The sequence below is a fragment of the Myotis nattereri genome (assembly GCF_964212035.1).
Source record: "Myotis nattereri genome assembly, chromosome: 4".
Lineage (NCBI taxonomy): Eukaryota > Metazoa > Chordata > Mammalia > Chiroptera > Vespertilionidae > Myotis > Myotis nattereri.
In genome coordinates, this window is record NC_138079.1 from 92,176,305 (window position 1) to 92,198,200 (window position 21,896).

Consider the following 21,896-nt stretch of genomic DNA (forward strand, 5'->3'; position numbering starts at 1 on the left):
ACCTGCTCAGCTGGCTGCCACAGCCATGGCTACAGAAAAAACAATGGATCAAGAGGAAGTGAAGTGGGGCTCAAGAGATATGTGGTTCAGGAGGTGGGATGAGGAGCTCACGTGTTCTGTCAAATATTCTGCCTGTTTCTGAGAAAAGAGGTGGGAGCTTGAGGTGGTGCAACTTCACACACAAAGGCCATCATCTTTGATTCTGTGGACTCTGAGAGTTTCCCATCTGCTTTTTCACCTGCTCCTGCCAGGAATTCTGCAGGAAAATGGGCCAGGGGTGAAGAGCCCTATTGTGCAGATAACAAAAAATGCTGGGACCTTCCACGACTCGGGCAGAGTGTGGAGGGCAAAGCCAAGCACATGCGTCTTGAAGTAATTTTCAGTGATCCACCAACTCCCTGGTATGGTTCTTAAAATGCTGGTTTCAGAGCCTGCTGGAGGGACTGCATGATGTTCTGGTCTGAGTACTGTCTTATACGAGTTGCCAGAGTTCCCTTCTCACTGCAGCAGCTGCCCTCGACTTAACAATGCTTCCAGGGCCCTGGGTTTAGATCTTTCTCAAACCCAAAGGGAATCACCCCCTAGACTCTTGGAATGAAAAAAAAAAAAGACTTGATTGTTATTATAGGATCACCAAGTGGGTGCCATTTCAAGACTGACACACCATGAGGGAGGGGAGGAGGAATCTAAAATATTGAAAGGCAGAGTTCTTGGCCAAGAGGACCCCAGCAGTCCTGAAAGATCACAGCCTCTATATCAGTGGTTCTCAACCTTCCTAATGCCGCGACCCTTTAATACAGTTCCTCATGTTGTGGTGACCCCCAATTTCACTGTTACAAATTGAACATAATTAAAGCATAGTGGTTAATCACAAAAACACGATGTAGTTATATATGTGTTTTCCGATGGTCTTAGGTGACCCCTGTGAAAGGGTAGTTCAGCCCCCAAAGGGGTCGTGACCCACAGGTTGAGAACCGCTGCTCTATAGTATAGGCTGAGCAAAACAAAGTCCCAGATCACACATTAGTCCCAAAGCTAGAATGGAAACCCGGAATTTCCTGACTCTGATCCCAGTGCACGTGGGCATCCACACATCTGCATAATAGCAGAGAGATCAGCGATGGCATCCAGATCCTCCGGGACCCAGCCCTGCCCCAGAGCAATCAGCCATATAGTCTATCTGCCCTTCCCCATGACACAGTTGCCCCTGTGCTCTCCCTACTCCACCCTAACCTGGCCCCTAAGCTGGTTTGAGGCACCGGGTGGTTTTATGTTGTCTCTAAGTCACCTTTGGTCACAACTGAGGGACTGGGATGAATTGAATTTCTCAGGACTTCATAGACTCCACAGCCTTCAGAAGGACCCGCGGCAAACACCAGTGGGAGGCCGGAAATGGACAGGGCAGAAGGTTGGATTTTGTCCTATTGATGTGAAAATGAGGACTGTGGTGAGGGCAGGAGGACGCAGGACAGAAATGTAGAGAGCGAGTGCAGGAGGAAGAAAGTGGAGCGGAAGGAAGGAGAGGAAAAACGACCAGTGTCACAAACAAGACATCGACAGAGAGGGAGACAGAGAACGAGGGGATGTACAAGGACACGCAGTCTGCAATTTATACGTCTGCCTCCTCCACTTGATGCCAATGCCTTGGAAGGCAGGACTGGTGTCTGATTCATGTCAGTGTACCAATGCGTAGCCCCGAGCCTGACATATAGCAGCTGCTCAGTATATATTTGTCAAATAAATCCGTGAACAGAAAGATCTCTTTGTAGAACAAGCCGACAAAAGAAGTGTATCGTTATTCCTATTTTATAAATGAGAAAATTTAAGTCAGGGAGGCTAAAACAGTTACTCACAATGACTCTGGCTATAGAAAGGGGGGGTTGAGATTTTGTCTTAAACCAGACTGACCCCAAAGCGATGTCCCCATGCCTCCCATTAGCCACATTTGGACAGGTAAAGCTCTCCAAGCTTCCTGTGCTTATGAACCAAGGAGAACCTCATCTTATTGATTGGGCTAGTTGAGCCAGGACTAATGGCCCCCAGAAGTCAGAAAAAGGCATTGGCCTCTTATCCAGATACCCTTGTATATCTTTCTGTTTTTATGCACCTCTTCCAGATCCCATGTGTCCCTGATACAAACTACCAGCACCTGACAGCTTTGCAGGTCTTCCCTAAGACTATTGACATTTCCCCCACATGCAGGGAGCCAGAGTTCTTGGGGGTTCCCATCTCTTTAGCTAATGGTAGGTGGCAGTGTGAGAATGAAAGCCCCACTTCCTTGCTCGGGGCAGGTGCAGATTCTAAGATCTAGTGCACACCAGAGCTACCTTCTGTGGGACACTGCCTGAAATCGTACCCTTGTTTGGCTTCTTTGCCATCTAATTCCCACCATTCCCTTACCAGTTTCTCCTCACACATGAATCCTTCTGGGGATCCCAGCATAAACAGAGGCAAAAACCAGCTAGCCCATTATCCTGCTTTCAATAAGTATAAACCAATAAAAGCAAATGTTTCACATTAATAACTCCAATTTATTAAACATTCACCATGATTAAATGTCTCACACACTTTATCTTAAAAGCTCAAGCAACATTGCAAAGTAGGTTTGATTGTGTCCATTCTAGAGATGAGAAAACCTAGGCTCTGAAAAAAAGCTCATTAATGTCCTCAAGGCCACATAGCTAGAAGTGCTAGGGAGGGGACTTGAATCCAAGACTATGTGACATCAAGGCTTTCCTCTACCCTGGATGACTCTCTTTATGGGACTGGTTTATCCACTTGTCCATCTTCCATCTGCCTTTGTTTTTGGTGGGGAAGGGAGGAATCTCTGTATCCTCAAGGCACAGAACAATGCCTGGCACTTTGTAGGTGCTCTGTATGTGTTGAACAAATAACTAAATGAGATGTTTTGGGGAAAAAAAACAAACACAGCAGTATCTCTAAATTTTCTCCAAAAATTCTATTGGCTCAGTTTGAGGAAGTATGGAATACCCATGAGGCAGATTCCCATGGCAAATAATGAAACCCAGGATAGAGGCTTTAAGATTTACATGGTGTTAATTTTTGTTGCCCTAAATCTGGGGACTCAACTGACACCCAACTGGTAGAGTTCCTGTACTTTCAGCTCTACTGCCTTTGACAAGTGGGCAGCAAAACTGAAAAACAAAATTACAGCATCAAAAGTAGCTTCCAATTACCAAAAATAAGGCACCTGTGCATTATAAATTGCCTTTTTAGAATCTTCTCATTTTGTATCTTTAATATGAAGACAATGAAGTGTTCTATTTGGTGCTGAGAATTTTTTTTTAAAAAATGAGGTGTCCTTTTCTCTGACTGGTAAGGCTCAGTTGGTTGAGTAGCATCCCTTAAGGTCAAGGGTTCAATTCCAAGTCAGGGCACATGCCTGGGTTTCAGGCTCCATCCCCAATAGGGGGCCTGGAGGAGGCAGCCGAACTGCATTTCTCTCTCTCTCTCTCTCTCTCTCTCTCTCTCTCTCTCTCTCTCTCTCTCTTTCTCTCTCTCTCTCTCATCAATAAAAACATCATTTTAAAAAAACGAGGTGCCCTTTTATAATATTTTAAAATAAGGCATTATAAGATTTGAATTTAACTGAACAAACCTCTGAACTTGCAAAGAGGAAAAATTTAAGATGTGACAAAATTATTTCTAGCAACCATGACATTTCTCGATGTGAAGTGCTTTCTTTGAACTGTACAGCACAGCACGAGTTGGGATTTGGGGTCTGACAAGAAAATAAGTGAGACGCCAGGCTGATGGTGTAGCCATTCTTCTCCTACAGAGGTTTTGCCCCCATAACTGGATCCAGATTGTCCCAGCTACTTGGAGAGGGCCAAGTGGGATGCGGGCAATGTGGAACCAGCGAGCCAAAGCCAGGTGTGCCTTCCCACTGCAGCACTTGCTCTGTGACCTTAAGTAAGTCACGTGGTTCTTACTGTTCTTATCGAGTAAATGGGGTTTCTAACCCTTTCAGAGCTGTTGGGAGGATTACGGACCACGCATGACATTTTTTTACACAAAGGAGAAGTTTAAAGGTTAGTTAATGATGATGACGATGGCATTTATTGTTTTTTATGTGCCAGACGCTGTTCAAAATGTGTCATCTGTTGTATTTGTTAAGGACATTTTAACTACTCTAACAGATAAACCCTAAAAATCTCAGGGATTAATACAACATGACATCATTTCTCAGGCACAATAAGTCCAGTTAGTGTTGGAGTGGTAGTGAGGAAAGTCATTGTTCCACAAAATCACTCAAAGGCTGTGCCGACCAAGGCTCTGCCAGCTTCCATGCGTGGTTCCCAAGGCAGCCCTGGGCATGGGCATCTCTCCAGCAGGTGGGGGAGAGGCTTGGGAGGGTTATGCTGGAGGTTTTCATGAACCAGGTCTGAAAGTGGCCTACATAAGTTTCCTCTCATATTGTCCAAAACCCAGCACATGCCTCCCGTCCAGATGCAAGAGGAAGGGGCTGGCAAGCAAGGCAGAGCTCACATTTCATCTTTGTCGGGCAATCGCTTGTGCTGCTCATCCATTTCATCATACATGCCTCACACAATAAAACGGAGGGCTGGGTGCTATTATTATCTCTGTTGTTGAAGATGGAGAAACCGAGGCACGCACATGGTGGGGCTAAGATTTGATCCCAGGTAAGTTAGCTATCTGTCTGAAAGTGATAGCCATGTCAGAGTTGTGCTTAGACTCACCATCCACAAAACACATAACAGCTCCGACGTCTGTACTGCAAGGGCCTTAGCTACCATCTGTGGCAGCAGCCTCTAACGTGACCCACATGACCCCCATCTTCTGGTCTTCACAGCCATAAGTAATCCTTTCCCCTTGAGCATCTTGCTTCTAACCAATAGAATATGGCCACATTGAGAGACTGTCACTGCTGTCATTAGACGAGAAGAGACTGTGACTTCCTTCTTGCCAGCAGACACTCTCTTGCTGTCTTAAATGAAGCAAGCTGCCATATTGCAGAAACAGGATGGCCTCTGGCCAACAGTCCCTGAGGAAGGGAATCCTGCCAACAGCTACACGGGTGAGCTCGCAAGCAGATCTCTCCTGGCTTGAGGCTTCAGGGGAGACTCCAACCCTGCCTGACACCTTGATTGCAGGTTCCTGAGAGACCCCGGGAGCATAGGACCTAGCTAAGCCATGCTCAGAGTCCTGACCCCGCACTATAAATGTGTGTTGTAAGCTGCAAGGATTTGGAGTGCCCGCATAGTTAAGCAGCAATAGGTAACTGATAAACCATCTGAAGCCAGGAATTCACAACTTACAGGTATTTTATTACCATGGATCTTATTCGTTGTGATTATATGCCCTATAGACCTCTAGATATGGAAAATTCCCTTCCTCAAGCAAAACACACTGAGCAAGAATTTATTTTCTTTCCCATTTTTAACATTCACTGAAGCTATATCCAAAGGGATCTGCAGTAAAATCAGAGCTCTAACATGCTTGTAACATCACCAACAGCCAAAGCATTGGAAGAAATGGCATCACACCAAGTTCAGATACGTCTTACCCAAAGCAAAGAAACTTGGTGCTGCTTCTAATCCCTTGTGCAGACCCTGGGGTAGATGATGATTTCCAAATGAGGTTCGGAAATCTTGAAAATAATATTGTCTGGGAGCTATTTGGGGAGCTTCATGTAGATTGCTTTATGTCATTCTCATAACAACCCTTTGATAGGTGCTACTATGGTGCCCACTTAAATTCAGACATGGGTCCCCTGACTGCAAAGTTCTTGCTCTTACCCAAAAGATCACACCGCCTCCTCTTGGGCGGAAGTGACTCTCCCAAGGTCATACAAAATTAAGACACACTGTCTGCTTGCCCCAGAGGTCACTGCTGGTCATTGTTTCCTGTCTATATCACAAACACTCAAGCATTCTGAAATAAAGTCTGCTTTGTTGGAGAACAGACTTGAAAGACAGAACCATCAAGTGAGGCAGCATCCGGCCTGTTCAATGCCTCCAAGTCGGTGACAGCCAGTAGATGTTGGATCAGGGAACATGGCTTCATGCAACGTTCAGGTGTGGCCCAGGAGCCACTGCTTTGTGTTGATAGGGTGTCTGTTACAAATACTGAATCCTGGGCCCCCATTCAGACCTACCTCACCTGAATCTCTGTGGGAGAAGCTTGAAAATCAGCATTTTTATCAAGTTTCCCCACTAACTCACATGCTCATCCAAGTGAGAACTACTGGTATAGTCGTTAATATGAGCTCTACAGTTCAAACCCCAGTTCCACCACTTCCTCGTTAAATCACAATTGCTCAAGTTGTAGATGGGTTTCCCAGCTCCAAAGCTAATAATGCTACTTTATACATCGGTGAGGGTCAAATGTGACAATGCATGTAAAATCTTCAACAGTGTTTGGCACATAGTGGGAGCTCTACAAATAGACCTGATATGATTGTTGTGTATGAGTTGTCGCCATGCAGTGGCTGAACTATTGGATTTTTACTGTTTAAACCCAAACCTAACCCCAAGGCAAGATTCTACTGCATCCTGAGGGCTGTGATGTGTGCTGATCAGTGAATGACTCCACCCCTGGACAGTTTCCAAGTCCCGGAGGAGCATCCCCTGTCATCTGTGCTTCTCCGATAACTAGAATTTTGCCCCAGAGAGAGAGACAGCCCATGGGATCTCCTCAGGGAGACACCAAGTGACCATCTGGCCAATGAAGGGTCTCCAAATCCCAGTGAAAGAACACTCCCTCTGACTACAGACTGGTCCACTATCCCCTTTGCTTGACATTGACAGCTTCCCTAAGTATCTGGTGAGTGGAAGCTCCATTCCCAGAGACCTCAGAACTCTGGCTTTGAGAAGCCCCTGTGAGCTCCTGGCTCTATCCGTTGGGTCTTTAGGACTTCAGTACACAATGTCTGGTTTCCACTTACTAGTGGATGCATGTCTACGCCTATGGCTTTCTCCAATGGAAATGCCTCTGACTTGGAAATGGCTGAATATCAACGCTCCCTGAAAGCAATGCTCAAATGATGTCCGATGGGAGTCAGCGTGTTGACACCCATAAGGGTGCAATGACTCTGAGTGTGTGCTAATTCTATACCTTTTCCCAAAGTTCCCCTATTGCCTTAAACTCCAGTCAGTCACTGTGGTAGCTGGCACGATAAAGTAACCATTTTTGACTGCTTTCCTTTCTTTGTCTCACTTCCCCACCCCCTACCAGCATCCCCTTCTGCTTCTTAAATAAACTAATTGCCCTCAAATCTGTGTCTCAGAATTCCTTTCCAGGGAACCATACCAAGGCATATTTCTGAAAATTTCAAACTTAGTGCTAACAGAAGCCAGGCAAGAAATCAAATTTAATAAATAGGGAAAGATTCCCATCCTTTCAATATTTGTGTGTTTCACAACCCCGGTCGCTGGTACAAACAGAAGTGCAAATCTTAGCAAGATTCTTGACCGTTAAGGATACATTTAGTTATAAACAGGAGACGTAGCAATGGGACATTTTTCAAGGCAGGAAGTGAACTAAGAGACAGGACACAGGCTCATTAGAAAGGCTTCAGACAAAATAGCCTGCTGGAAAATGTGTCCGAATTGCTCTTAACTAAAATGTTGCCTTCCCTGTAAAGGTTTCCCATACACTCCAAATATTCAAAATTTAGCTCTCTATGCTAATAGTGGTGCCCCCTGATGAAAATTCAGGTAAGGATATTGGACCCTAGAAAGATACATGGCAAGCCCAACAGCATCACATATAATCAGTTTTATTGCCAGGTAAGAAATTCATATTAATATAGTGAATACATATGTTTACAAATAAACATTCTTAGAAAACAAACAAATGTTTTTTTTTGTCTTCATTGTAGGAAGTGTTATTGGTATCATAAACTCTGCAGTTGTTGACGAGTATTAACACAGGTTTACTTGCAGAACATACGGTTACTAAAATATTCGCACATAAAATATGCTCCATTTGCACAAAAACCTGGGGGGTTAGATGGGGAGGACAGGTGGAGCCCAAGGCGGATGGAGGCTGAGATGCTCTGGGAAGGCCAAGGGACGTAAGACTCTGCTCCCATGGGGTTGGAAGTCGGAATGGCTAAAGGCAAGGAGAGGCTAGTGCCGGGGCATGGGATGGGGAAGGAATAGTCTCTCTGCTTCCTTCTGGGTTCTCTTCTGTGTCTCCCTCCTCTAGCTACTGGGTCCTTGTTGATCCAGGGCAGTCACAATTCCCTAGGTCATCCCTCGGGACACTCTCAGCATCATGAGGTCTGTCCACCCTCCCCAGAGGAGACCAAAGAATACACTTCCCTAGCCACACTCCCCACCCTCGGTTTGGTTCCGGAAACCAATTGGAAGGTGACGAGACTATGAAGCATGGTTCTTCTTGGGTCGCCATCACAGCTACATCCTTTTGACCATGTCACAACCCTGCCACCCAAATTGTAGCTGCAAAGCCCCAACTAACAGAAGTCACTGGATGATGTTGACTCAGAAGAGAAGGAACATGGACAATAAATAAAATCCTGTAGATTCAGAGACCAAAAAAAGTCCTTAACCAGGGTTGTGGTAAAGGTGAGATGAAGTGAGTCGAGGGCAGAGAGCCAAGTTGAGCTAAGAGGGAGACTAGAATTGCAGAACTTTTGAGCTGGAGGGAACCTCCCAGAGAAGCCGGCCCAGTGCTTCCTGAAGCATGGGCTGTGTACCACTAGCATACGCAAAATGATTTTAAGTAGTACATGGGCATGGCACTAATTAGCATTGAGTCACATAGGAAATGATTCCCTTTGCATTTTTCTCAGTCCATCTAGTTACTTCAAGGTGAAAGTCTTCATTAGAGGCTGGTATATCTTTGACAACTCTTTAACATGTGCTAATCTTGTTTTAATTAAAAAAAAGAGGAGAGGAGAGAGAGAGAGAGAGAGAGAGAGAGAGAGAGAGAGAGAGAGAGAGACGCAAGTGCCAGTCTGTAGGTCCAGACACTTCCACAGCAATAGTATCTAGCTAGAACTTGACAATTGCTGTTTTGTTGCCTTTGTACTGATTTTTTATACGTACTTTCTATTTAGGGTGACTGATTCTGGTTTTCTATTTGTGATGATGGCAGGAAGTTTTTCTTTTAAAAGTTAACTATATTAAAAGTGAATCAATTTAGATACAAATACTGTGAAGGTGAGACAGATACCAAAAGTGTGTTGCAGGTCTACAGGTAACTAAGTCAAGGAAACCAAGCCCAGTGGTGTTTCCTCCACTATGGGGAGCACTGGGGTCCCAGCAAAGAGGCTGAGAGAGTGGGCACTGAATCTCTCATGCCTGCTTCGTCCAGCACAGAGTCTCGCTATGAGAGGGGAATCTTATACGGTGGCTTCTGTGCACAGTTCCCTTTTTTTAAAAAATGGCAGAGGTTTTGCTATTTCAAAAAGCTTGGTCAGGCCTCAGTTCCTCATGTTTCAGGCCAGAGGCTAAAACCCAGATAGATCAAATGCATTGTCAATGTCCGCAGGTCAGCTGGGAGTGAACAGGAGAAGGACCACCTGGTCTGCCTGATCCCGCGACATCAGAGGGAGAGATGGGTGAGGCAGAGCGCTGGAGTTCCGCATCCCAGGAAGTGCTCTGAGACCTGCTGGGACCATGTACAGCTTCTGACACAGGAACAGCTGGGGGCTCTCAAAGATCCTGTCAATTAGCTAAGACCTAGACCTTTAGGGACTGGTTGAGAACGTCTCACCTTAAATACTTATCTCTTCTCTCTCAACAACCCTCTTTGGGCTTCCATAAAACAAATACAACTCGCAGGAAAACTGCCTCTGGGAATTCTGGTTGGGAGATGAATGCACTTAAGTGTCTAGAGAGGCGGTGTGGGGGTCCCTGGGAATTATGGGACTGGAAATGCTTGCTAGGTTTGGGGAGCTAGAAAGTGGTAGGGCATTGATTTTGGACAGTGTGGGAGATAGGGAGGTGTTGGTCTGTAGGTCCCCCTGACACTGCTCAGCGTCCCCAGAGAGGGTGATGGGGTGGGCTCGCCAACAAAGGGGGATGGAAACATCTTCTATCACTGCAGAAACACAGGAGGGAGGGAGGCTAAAAGAACACAGGTTGCACTTGGGAGATGAGACGGTCACTAAACAGGAACACACTGAAGGCACCACCCACACGTATGACATTTTCAGTCCAAAGCAGTTGGAATTTGGTGGTGGCGGCGGCAGCAATGGGCTGAAGGGAAGGGAGCCACGGACTGGCGGTGAGTGGAGGACTGGTTAGTGTGTCTGTCTGGTCTCAGAGGCCAGGGGGACATGCCAGAAACCGGACCCCTGGGTCCCCTTCTCGCCTCTCGTTGACCTTTCAGCTGTGATTTTTCTTTTAATTGTTCTTGATGTCGCCGTTGATTTGCTAAGTCTTGAAGATTTGGGATGAAAATGAGTTTGCTGTTCTTGTCTGTTTTGTAGTGGACTCATATTTCTTTTTATAAAGAAAAGTTATTTAATATCCTCTGGACCCTCTCCCTGCCAGCAAAGCCCATCCCTCCCATGTCCATAATCATGGTCTTAATGGGAGTCCTAAAATGCTCTCTCTTCCCCATCACTGTTAGTGGGTTCAGGATCGTTTACGTTTTGTGAGTTTGAAGGTTGTTTGTTTTTTTGCTTCGGACGTGGATGATATGAAAAGGACTAGAAAGAGAATAGTTCGGGTCCAGCTACTGTCTCACGTTCATCAAAATGGTGTGTCCACACCACCACGTCTTAGGATTAGAAAACACTTCAAATGTGCAGATTCCTCCCAAACGACTCCTCTTTTCAAGTACACTCACCTCTGGTGTCCCCGCATTTTCTACCCGCCCTCCGCCCTGGCTCGTTCACCCAGAAATGGACAGCTCGTGGCAAATAGTGTATGTGCTCAAATGGACAATTTCTCTATATTGTGCTACTGTTATTTCTCATCATGGATTTTAGTTTCAAGTTAGGAGGAAAAGATCAATTAGCCCCACGGTTTGGGCATGTGAGTCGGCAACCTTGGGCCTGAGGCCGAAAGAGTGTGCCTCAGTTTCCCCATTTGCGGTACTGCTGGGCGTCCATGCTTCATTTCTGCTCAGCTGCCCGCCAACACGTGTTAGGCATGACCCAGGACAAGCGTGATTCCATGTCACCAGTGGGTTTCTGGTCGGTAGGTGTGGAGAGTGAGTGGTGGGTGGCTGTGTGGGGCGAGGCCAGGGAGAGTGTGGGCCGGAAGATTTTTTTGCCTCTCAGTTGAGTGTGGTCTCCAGGACGCTCCGTGTGGCGCCAGCTCAGACAGTCACTTCTGTTTTGCTGTTGGTGATGAAGTAGGGCTGTGGGGGTGGGTAGTGCTGGGGGCGAGTTCCCAGGGGGTCGCTGGAGCCCGACTCGGCAGTGCCCAGCTTGCCCTTGCTGCCGTAAGCCTGCCGCCGGAGAGAATGCTCGCTGGGGTCCCAGCCCTTGAAGTTGGTGTTGGAGTTGTAGGCCAGGGGGTGTGAGGATGTCTTGTTGGTGCGAGACTTTTGTCCGTTCTGCTTGGCGGGGCCGTGCTCGGGACTGAAGGACCGTGGCTCGTCCTCCACTCTCACGGGGTGCAGAGGGAGGTTCCCCTTGGCCGCCAGCTCGGCCAGGTGCCGGCGCTTGGAGTAGAAGTCGTCATTGGCCTTGTCGGCTGGAGCGTGGGGCAGGTGGACGGAGAAGGGCAGGAGAGAGTAGAGAGAGGGAGAGAGGAGAGAGAGAGACAGTTAGGGACAGGCAAGTCAATCCGAGAAACGGCATCAAAGTAGGCTACAGTCCAAGCAACACACACACTAGAAACTCCACCTGGAACAGACAGAAGGAAGGACAGGACCGTGTCCTCACAGACAAGAGCAGGACCAAGGGGGCAGGGCACCCTGACAGCACCCCTCAAATAAGCAATTCCCACCACACTTAACCCTAACACTCTGTTATCCTTGGTTTTCTTATAAAATGCAAGAGTTGTTTCTTCATGATTAAAATCATGCCTTCTCCATAGAGAAAATATTGAACATGTGGAGTAATATTCGTGTTTATCCCCACACTAACGAGAGCCCATATCAACACCTGAGTGTATTTTTTCCTGGTCTTCTCAATAAACAGAATTAATTGGGGATTTTTATTGGTGTGTTTGCTTGTGGCAGTCAAGCAGACCTGTGTTCAAATCCCAGCTCTGTCTGCTACTAGCAGCGTAACTATGGCTAAATGACTTAACTTTTATTATCATCGGTTTCTGCATAAGGCACATATCCACAATAAAAAGTATATTCAATAGGATTGTTTGGAGGGTTAAATGATATGATGTGTGTAAAATGCTTAGATATTAGCCACCACTATTATCATCACTATCATTATAAATAGCTGATTTCTCATGCAATATTCTATCAAGCCTCATCCCCCCCCCATTGTTATAAACTAGTAATAAACAGATTTTAATGCCCAAAGAATATTTTATTGAATGGAACTATTAAAAATTAATCAATGCCCCTGTTGATGAACATTCAATTGTGCCAATATTTTGCTAATAAAGATAAAGCTGAGATGAGAATCTTCTGGATTAAAGCTCCCTCTGTGCTTAGAATTTTGAATTTAGCATGATGTTAAAAATATTTTCTTAATCTACATCAGAAGATGGCAAACTGCAGCCCGTGGACCAAATCCAGCCGCCGCCTATTTTTGAAAATAAAGTTTTCCTGGAACACAGCCACAACTCTTCATTTTCCCGTGCCTGTGGTGGTGTTTGCTCTGCAGTGGTAGATTCGAGTCCATGTGACCCAGACTGCCTGGCACACAGCCTGGAATATTTACTATCCAGCCTTGAAATGAATTACCTCAAGTGAAATTACTTTTAAAGGGTGTGAACATTATTAAGGCCCTTGATATATATTGCCCACTGTGCTACAAAAGAGTTATATCAATTTCCACTCCATTTCACCACACTCTCCAGCATTGGTTTCTTTCCCTTTTCTCTCTTTTATTTTTTTACTGTTTTTTTCTTCTTTGTTTCTTTCTCTTTCTTTATTCCTTCTCTTCCATCCTTTCTCCTTTTTTCTTCCTTTCTCTTACTTTCTTTATTCCTTCCTTTCTCCTCTCCTCCCTCCTTTCCTCTCTCTCTCTCTCTCTTTCTCTCTCTATCTTCCTTTCCTTATTTATGTATTTGATAACTTTGTGATACCTTTTTTTTTATTTTCTCTTACAATTATTTCCTTACTAGAGGCCCAATACACAAAATTCATGCAAGGGGTTTGGCCCTGGCAGCTGAGGCTTCATCCGGAAGGTCGTCCGGCTGTCTGGTCTAATTAGCATATTATGCTTTTATTATTATAGATAAGATCCTCTACACTTCTTCAATTAATGTCTATCAATACACCTTTAAATGTACATCTCTTGAGAGACTAGAAATATTTGCTGTTCTTTCTTCCACACTCACAACATCCCATTCTATTACACACGTGAATTTATTTAAATTCATGGGGCCCACCCCAGTTCCATGTTTCTTATCTCCTTTGATCCTTTCAACAACCCCGATTTTAATCCCTGCTTGATGGATTATGAAACTGTCGATCTCAGGCATGCGAAATGATTTAATGAAGGTTACCCATAGCTAGTGGCTGAGCCAGGGTAGAACCTAAGTCCAGTGGACATCATTTGATGCCTCTGAAAGGAAAAGCTTTGGTTTCAGAGCTGAGTGGGCAAAAATGCATTCCACTTGGCCCTCTGCATCCATGGTAGACATCACTCTTTCATCACTGGGCTCTTTCCTGGCAAGTGTGGCCTCCACTCAGACTCCTTCTCAACACGACGCCCCAGGAAGGCATGTGTTGACTTTCCAGGCTCACTACAGTTTTTGGGTTTCTATTCCTGTCGATGTAAACAACCCTGACAGACACAATCTTTCAAGAGAAAGTCCTCCTTTCCATAAATCCAAGAGCCGTCAGAAGATACAGCATGCCAGAGCCAAAAGGAACCTGTGAGTCTGCTACTGAAGGTGCTACAAGCACACACACATTCATGAAATGCCACGAATTGCTCAGAGTGGCATGAGTGAGATCAGATCTCCATCTTTCGCTCTTCCAGGGGAAAGTTTAGGTTTCCAAGGCCATGAATTTCCCATTGAAGGATGCTCTGATATCCACCCTGAACTTCAAAGTTCACGTATCCAGTGACATCCAGGACACAGTCACTGGCATCTCCCAGTCCCGGTGGCCCAGCGTGAACCTACCAACATTACCTGGATCTGTTCTTCAGGCTCTTCCTTCTCTGTGGCATAGAAACACCAACTCAAGCCACAAACACGGCGCTGTTGCCGACTCAACCCTCCTCTTCTCCCCCAGCACAACTGCTGAACCACCAAGTCCTTCTAGCCTTGCCTAACAAATACTTCTCTAATGTTGTGGCCCCACTCCATAACAAAGAAACAGAATTTCTGGAGGATGAGGCCCAGAAATCAGGATTTTAAAAAGATTCCCAGGTGATTCTAATGTGCAGCCAAGGTTGAGAACCGCTGGCCTAGATCATTTACCTGCTTATCTTACCATCCTCCCTCCACTAGTCTCTGAGATGTTTTAGAGAAGGGAAGAGTAGGCACAGATTTGTTGCCTGGGGCACAAAACTGTCCTTCAAAGTTATTTTCACGAGCATTTCACCAAGACTGTGGTTGGTGGTGGGTGAACTGTTTCCATAACCAGGAAATGTAATTTTCCTGAAACCCTCTCTCCAGTGTTCTGGTCGCCTCTGCTCGGGCTCTGGAGGAGGGGAAAGAAATGCTGGCATGGCCACTCTCAGCTTTGTGCAGGGGGCCCCTGTCTTAGTATATTAAAAAAGCTCCTTTTGGAAGAAATAACAGATTCATTGAACAGCTCTGTAAGCCCTATTAATAAATGCATTAACCTAATCAGCCCTGCTACCTCGTGGGCAGATGGCTGACAAGCCGACCAGGAAACAGATGTGTGAGCCTTTCAACAACACTGGTCCTCTCTGATTTGATTTTTCTTCATTTAAAAAGAGGAAGAAAGAATAAAAAAGGTGCTTCCCTTCCAATGAGCCTAATTGCCTTGAAGGAACAGAGGCTGTAAAATTAAACTGTACCTTCCTCCATCTGTCTCTCTCTTAATTAGCAGCAGACACTTACTTGTACAGGTGCGGGGTGGGAGGGGGCATTGCTTCCGTAGGAATGGAGAGAGTCAAGGTAATAACCAGTTTTCAAAACAAGTTGCACATCTGAGGGTCTCAGCAGGTGGCCTCCCACCTACCTTCCTTCCTTGGGCCAAAGATATCTTAAGGAGGGGCTCCTACAGCTCATCCTCACAGGGTGATATTCTTGGGTCTCCGGTGATGGATTTCACCTGGTAAGCAAACCGAAGCTGTCACCACTCGTGTTTTTGGGTCCAAGAATGTGTGGGAATGAAGTGATTAATCTTTCCATCACCCCCACGAATAAAACCCAAGTTATTTGCAGTGGTCCCCAAGTCTGCATGACCCGGCCTCTGGCTATGTGTCCACTTTCATCTCTCCTACACTTATTATGAACCCATCACAGAGTGGATTCGTTTCCTGGGGTTGCCATAACCAATGATCAGGAACTGAGCAGCTTAAAATAATAGAAATGTATTCTTTCATAGTTCTGAAGGCCAGAAGTCTGAAATCAAGGTGGCAGCAAGGTCATGCGCCCTCTGCAGGCTCTAGGGGAGACTCTCTCCTTGCTTCTTCTGCCTTCTGGTGGCTGCAGTGATCCTTGGCATTCTGTGCCTTGGGGATGCATTATGCCAGTCTCTGCCTCTGTCTTCACATGGCCCATGCCCATGACTATGTGTCCATGTGTCCAAATGTCCCTCTTCTTGTATGGACACCAGTCATTGGATTAGCACCCACATGAACACAGTATAACCTCATTTTAACTTGATCACATTTACAAAGACCTTATTGCCAAGTATGGTCACATTCTGACGTTTTGAGTAGAGACAGATGGGAGGGGACACTATTCAACACAGTTCACACAAGATCCCTGTCTGCTCCTGAGCCCACCAAGCTTTTCATCTCATAGCCATTGGACCTTGTCCCTGCTGTTCTCTCTGCTGAATGCTCTTCTTTCTGTTTGTGTATCTGAATCCTTCTTGTCATTTGGTTCTCTGATCGAAGGTCACTTCCTCAGAAAATTCCTCCTGCTGATCCAATCAAAACAGAGAACCCCACCCCCAGTTGCTCTTATCACCTCTCTCTATTTTAATATGTTCTTAACCTATATCATTATATGAAATTATCTTTCTTCGTTATTTGTGTATTGTCTGTCTCCCTTGACTAGAATATAAGCTCCAATCAGGGTAGAGATCACATCTGCTCTGCTCACTAACTACTGTATCCTCAACACCTAACCCAGTGCCTGGCACAGAGTAGGGGTACAATAATCTTCATCTGATGAAGGAAGGAAAGCACCAGATGTATTTCAGTTGCAATGCCATTCTCTAAAACATTAGAAATGGGCAGGATGCTTCATCTTCTGATTATCTAGCCCAGTGATGGCAAACCTATGACACGTGTGTCAGAGGTGACACGCAAACTCACTTTTTTGGTTGATTTTTCTTTGTTAAATGGCATTTAAATACATAAAATAAATATCAAAAATATAAATCTTTGTTTTACTGTGGTTGCAAATATCAAAAAATTTCTATATGTGACACGGCACCAGAGTTAAGTTAGGGTTTTTCAAAATGCTGACACGCCGAGCTCAAAAGGTTCGCCATCACTGGTCTAGCCTGTGACATCTAATTTTATGTGACCACTTGACTGGTCCAGGTATTGTCCAGATTACACATTCTTTCTCAGTGTGTCTGCGAAGATATTTCCGGGTGAGATTAGCATTTGAATTGGTAGCCTCAGTAGAGCACTCTCCCCAATGTAGGTGGGCACCATCGAATCCTTTGACAGTCTGAGTGGGATAAAAAGCAGAGGAAGGAGGAAGCATGCCCCTCTCACCTGCCTGTTTGAGCTGGGATGTTGGTCTTCTCCTGCCTGTTGGATTGGGATTTATACCAGCAGCTCCCTTGGTTCTCAGGTCTTCAGACTCAGACTAGAATTGCATCACCAGTTTTCCTGGGTTTCTAACTAGCAGACAATAGATGACTTTCTCAGCTTCCATAATTGCATGAACCAATTCCTTATAATAAACCTCCTTTTATGCATATATGTAAAATATAGATATATCCTATATGAATATTCATATAGATGAGTAATAGGATAGATATACATGCATAAAAGGTATTTATTTTGAAATATTGGTTCAACCAAACCAATAGCACATATATCCTATATTTATGACATATATGAATAATAATACATGTATACAGTCGACCCTGAACAACATGGATTTGAACTGCACGGGATTTATATATGATTTTTTTTTCCAATTTACTCATATAGATCAAAACCATGTTGTTTTTGGAAGCTAAATTTGGCCAGGTAGCTAACCTCTCACCAATGGAATGTTAGCAAAACTGATGCATCCAATTTTCACCTCACCTTACTTGTTTAAAAGAAAACTGGCTGCCTTAGATGGTCTCTTCCCCCTTTCCACAGGCTATACCAACAACCAACTATAACAATGCAGAAGAGGGTACTATGGTAGAGGGAGGTAGAGCCACAATGTTGAAGGAACCTGGTTCCCTGAGTGATGACATGGAGCAGAACTGCCCCTCCAACCTGGACCCTGGAGGTTACTACACGAGAGAGAAATAGACTCCTTTCGTTTAAGACACTGTATCTGTGGGGCCTTTTGGGACAGTTGGACAGTATTTACTTTTTACTTATATGGGAATATTTTCTGGGTCTCAATGTTGTTGTTTTTTCTCCTTCACAAGCTAAATTAAAAAGTAAAAGGGAGGACAGTTCATGTTGTTAAAAGAAATGCCCAGGTATTTCTCATTTCTTTTGAAATACATTCTATAAAGCCATGCGGTTCCTAAGGCTGTCTCAGCAGGCAGAAACAAGAAAGGCAGAAACGAAGCCTAGCTTCCCAGGCAAGAGAGGGCTGGGGAGGAGACACAAAGATTCATCTTTATGGCGAATTAGCCCCATTTCACCTGGTCGTGGGCCTTGCTGCAGAGACACACATAGGGAAAATGACATTTGAACCAGGTCCTAGTGGAACTCAGGGCTTTGAGCTCTTTCCACTGGGCCCCATAACTTCCCTGCAGCCATGTCTAAGAGAGAAAACTGATGAGGGGAATCCAGGAGCCTCACCCATTGTTGGTCATAACCCTGAGGGCTCCCAACAGGAGGTGTTGCTGCCTGTGCTGGAGAGGATTCTGAAACAGTGCCTGCTGTAGCCTTGTACCAAAGCTGTCCAGGCTGTCCTGTGAGCCCTTCTGTTGTGGCTGCAGGGAGCCCTCTGCCAATGTCTTGCTGCTGACAGGCATCTGAAACTTCAAGCCCTGTGTCTCTTCTCTTAGGCAGTCTGCTATGCCGTCACTTTCTAAAAGGCTGTTGAACAAGGTGGATGATCTCATGCTTCCGCCACAACTGACCACAGAGCCCTCCATACAGAAGGCTCCAGATGGACACCATGTGCTCATTCACTGCCTTTGCATGCATCCTGCATTGCTGTTCCATAGATTCACTGTGTGGTTTGCCTTCTGATCATTTTCCCAGCTGGTAAAATTTTATCCAATTGGTGGGTTTTCAAATGAAGCAAATAAAGGTTAACTATGCTAAATCCTATGTACCTCCTTCCAATCTGCTGTAGGAAAAGACTGGCTCTAAGTAGATGATTTTAAGATTTAGAACCCTATGTTAGGTTAATGCATGGATAACCTCAAGTCTTCACCCTTGAGTGTATCCACACTCTTTTTATGTGACTTTGAAACTCACCCCCCAAAAGGAGGATCTTGTTTCCCCACCACTGGATTCTGAATTCATCCATGTGACTAATGAATGTAAGCGGACATGACATAAACTGATGTTTGAAAAGGTGCTTCCTGGTTTTGGGTTGCTCTATTGCACCTCTGCCAACATCATTAAACATGTCTAGGCTACATTCTCTGAGGATAAAAGCCTCCTGGACCACAGTTAAGCCATCACAGTTATTCCTGCTAAAACCAGTCTAGATCAGCCAACACCTAACCAACTCTCAGATACATGGGCAAACTCACCTGAGACCAGAAGAACCTCCCACATCAGCATAAATCCCTGGCACATAGACTCTTGATCTCAATAAATGCTGAACTAAATAATTTTTAAGGCATGAGATTTGAGCTCATTTGTTACACAACACTATTGTGGCATTAGATAACTGATACAAATACCAGTCATTCATTCACCCTACTTCCAGGAAAAGCCCCAGTTTTCAGGGAGGATCCACCTCTCCTCTATTCATAGCCTATGCGGTCTGGATGATATACCTCTCTACTCCCCTACCCCTTAAGTATTACCCAGTGGCTATAAAAAAAAATCATCTCATTGCTCTTACCATAACAATTTGTTCAGAGGTAGGCACATGGTAAGGCAAACCAATCAAAGCAAAGCTCAGTATTTCTACTCAGACATAAAGAGGGTTAATGAGATCGGTGAGCCAAACTTTCCATTTTATAGTAGAGGCAACTGAAGCTCTGAGTTCAAGGACACCCAACTGAGTAGAAGCAGCCCTGAGTCTATAATACAGTTCTCCTGACTTCTATCTGGTTGATTTTTCTGCTATATTCCAGCACCTCTTCAGAAAAGACAATAGGATGCCCAGCTTCACTTAATAATTTACTAATAAAGTGTACACTGAATATCTTCTGTGTGCTGTGGGCACCATGCAAGGTGCTGGGGAAGTTTGAAATGACATGATCTGGTTGGCTTAGCCTTAGAGAGACAGACTTTCTATCTACTCAAATGCTTGTTGCAATCTTGCTGCAATGGAATTTTCTACAAAGCAGAGAATCTCCTCCACTGACTCATTTCATCCCCTATAGGTTCCCAAGGAAGCTCATCAAAACTCCAGTGCTTGCTGTGTGCTTTTCAGAACAGGCCCAACTCAGGAGCTGGTGGGATTTGATTTTTATTTAATAAAAAAGAAAATCACCTTCCTATCCTCCGCCCGCTCTGTACCCTACTGTTGATGAGAAAACCAATAATCCAAATCAGAAAATTTCAAAAGCCTGAATTTCATGAAGTAATGTTTTACAGCTGCTTTCAGGTGAGTTCTTCCCCCAAGAGGTGTGCACTCCAGCAGAACTGAAGCCCAAATTACACATTCTCACTGCCTTGCGCCTTCTCTGGCATCTCTTGGATGCACATTTATCACTAAATGATACCTGTTTTCTTGGGAAAAAAGGAAATAACTAAGATTTATTGAGTACCTACTATGTACTAGACATTGCTTTAGCCATTTCACCAACATTATCTCACTTAGACCCTCTTAAGATAGGTGGCAAGGCAATATCATTTTTTCCCTGTGACAGATGAGAATGAAGGCCCAGAAATATAAAGTAACGTGGCTGCCAAATTATTCTGTCACAGCTGATAAGTAGTAGAGCAGGACAGCTAACCCAAGACTGTCCATCTCCAGCATCCTTACCTTCCAGCTCAAACTCCAACTAAGAAAACAGTTTTACTTCAGCAAAGAACATAAGTAATCATGTTTGGAGGAGGGCTGGCATGTGAAAAAATGGTGTTTGAGGGAAAATTGTGTTTGCATCTATGACTGGGTCTTAGAAAAAGTAGGTCCAAACTTTAGTGTACATAGAATTATCTAGAAGGTGTACTTTAAAAAGTGAATGAAAAATGTGGAGGCCCCCTCACCCAAGTATAAGATTTGCACTTCTAACAAGCATCTCCAGTAATTTTGGATGAAGTCTTTAAGCCATTCTTTGAAGTCTGAGTCCTGGTCCTGGGTGTGATGTAATTTTCCTGTGTAACTTTGAGCAACATCATTTATCGCATTTAAGTCAGTTCCTTCATCTGTAAAAGCAGAAAGGTTGAGTGAAATGTATTTTCTTCATTGTCTTCATTGAAGTGTATTACTTGCATTGTCTCATAAAATTACTTTTCCAACCCTGATGGAGGGTGGATATTATCATCACCTCTGCTTCGGAAATGTTAGAAATGGATGTTCTGGGTATGTGAATGGCTTGCACAAGAGCGTACAGCCTGATTCTAATCTGAGCCAGAGCGATCAAATCACAGTACTGTGCTGGCAGTTTTCCCCAAGTTCAGTGTCAGGTTCGAGGATTTGTTTTGCAAAATAAACAGATTTCAAAAGACGTCCCTTTCTATTGTGATGAGTAGAGTCCCCTGGGCTTGAGGTGGTGGTGTCTTCTGTCCTGGATTTTAAAAGAATATGCCAAGACTTCCCAGGGTTGGGCATGGGTGGATCAATAGCAGGACCACTGGGGGGCGGGGGGGGGGGGCGACCTTCATGGGAGACCTTAAGTAGCGATAAGTGAATAGTGCAAACTGGTATGCTGTTATCATTTCCTATGCTGGCAGATATGATTCCCTTCCAAAGTGACTTACAGTCAATGTGGGACCTTGTCCTTTCTCCACAGCTACCCCTTCCTTATCCAGCCTCCCCAGGTGACACTCACCCCTCTGCCTTCTTCAGTCCACAGGCTGACGCTCTATCCACTGAGCCAAACCAGCTAGGGCTCCCTCTGCCTTCTTATTGGCTCATTCCCTATGTCCCCACAGTGGGTTGCTAGCAACATTCCTGCCATTGGATGGTAAAATACTAACTGATTTTCCTGGAGAGAAGAGATCAGACGTAGAAATTGGTCAGAAAACGGTGGTTTATACAAAGTTGGTGTGTTTATGACCCGGGATTTTTCAGAACCTTTCATTAGTTCACCTGATAGTAACAGTAATGATACCAGTCATGGCCCTCATGCATATAGACTTCCCACATGCCAGGCCCTGT

At 44.9% G+C, this 21,896-nt stretch overlaps 1 protein-coding gene across 2 annotated transcripts in view; it reads right to left on the reverse strand.

Annotated features, from left to right (window-relative positions):
• Window positions 1–7,746: 7,746 nt before the first annotated feature.
• The window catches only part of SHISA9 (shisa family member 9), a 282,387-nt gene continuing 268,237 nt past the window's right edge, over window positions 7,747–21,896 (reverse strand). For both annotated transcript variants that reach the window (XM_081089505.1, XM_081089504.1), the window contains one exon: window positions 7,747–11,660. In XM_081089505.1, the coding sequence (XP_080945631.1) occupies window positions 11,281–11,660 (380 nt within the window). In that variant the 3' untranslated portion in view covers window positions 7,747–11,280. The remainder of the gene's footprint in view (window positions 11,661–21,896) is intronic.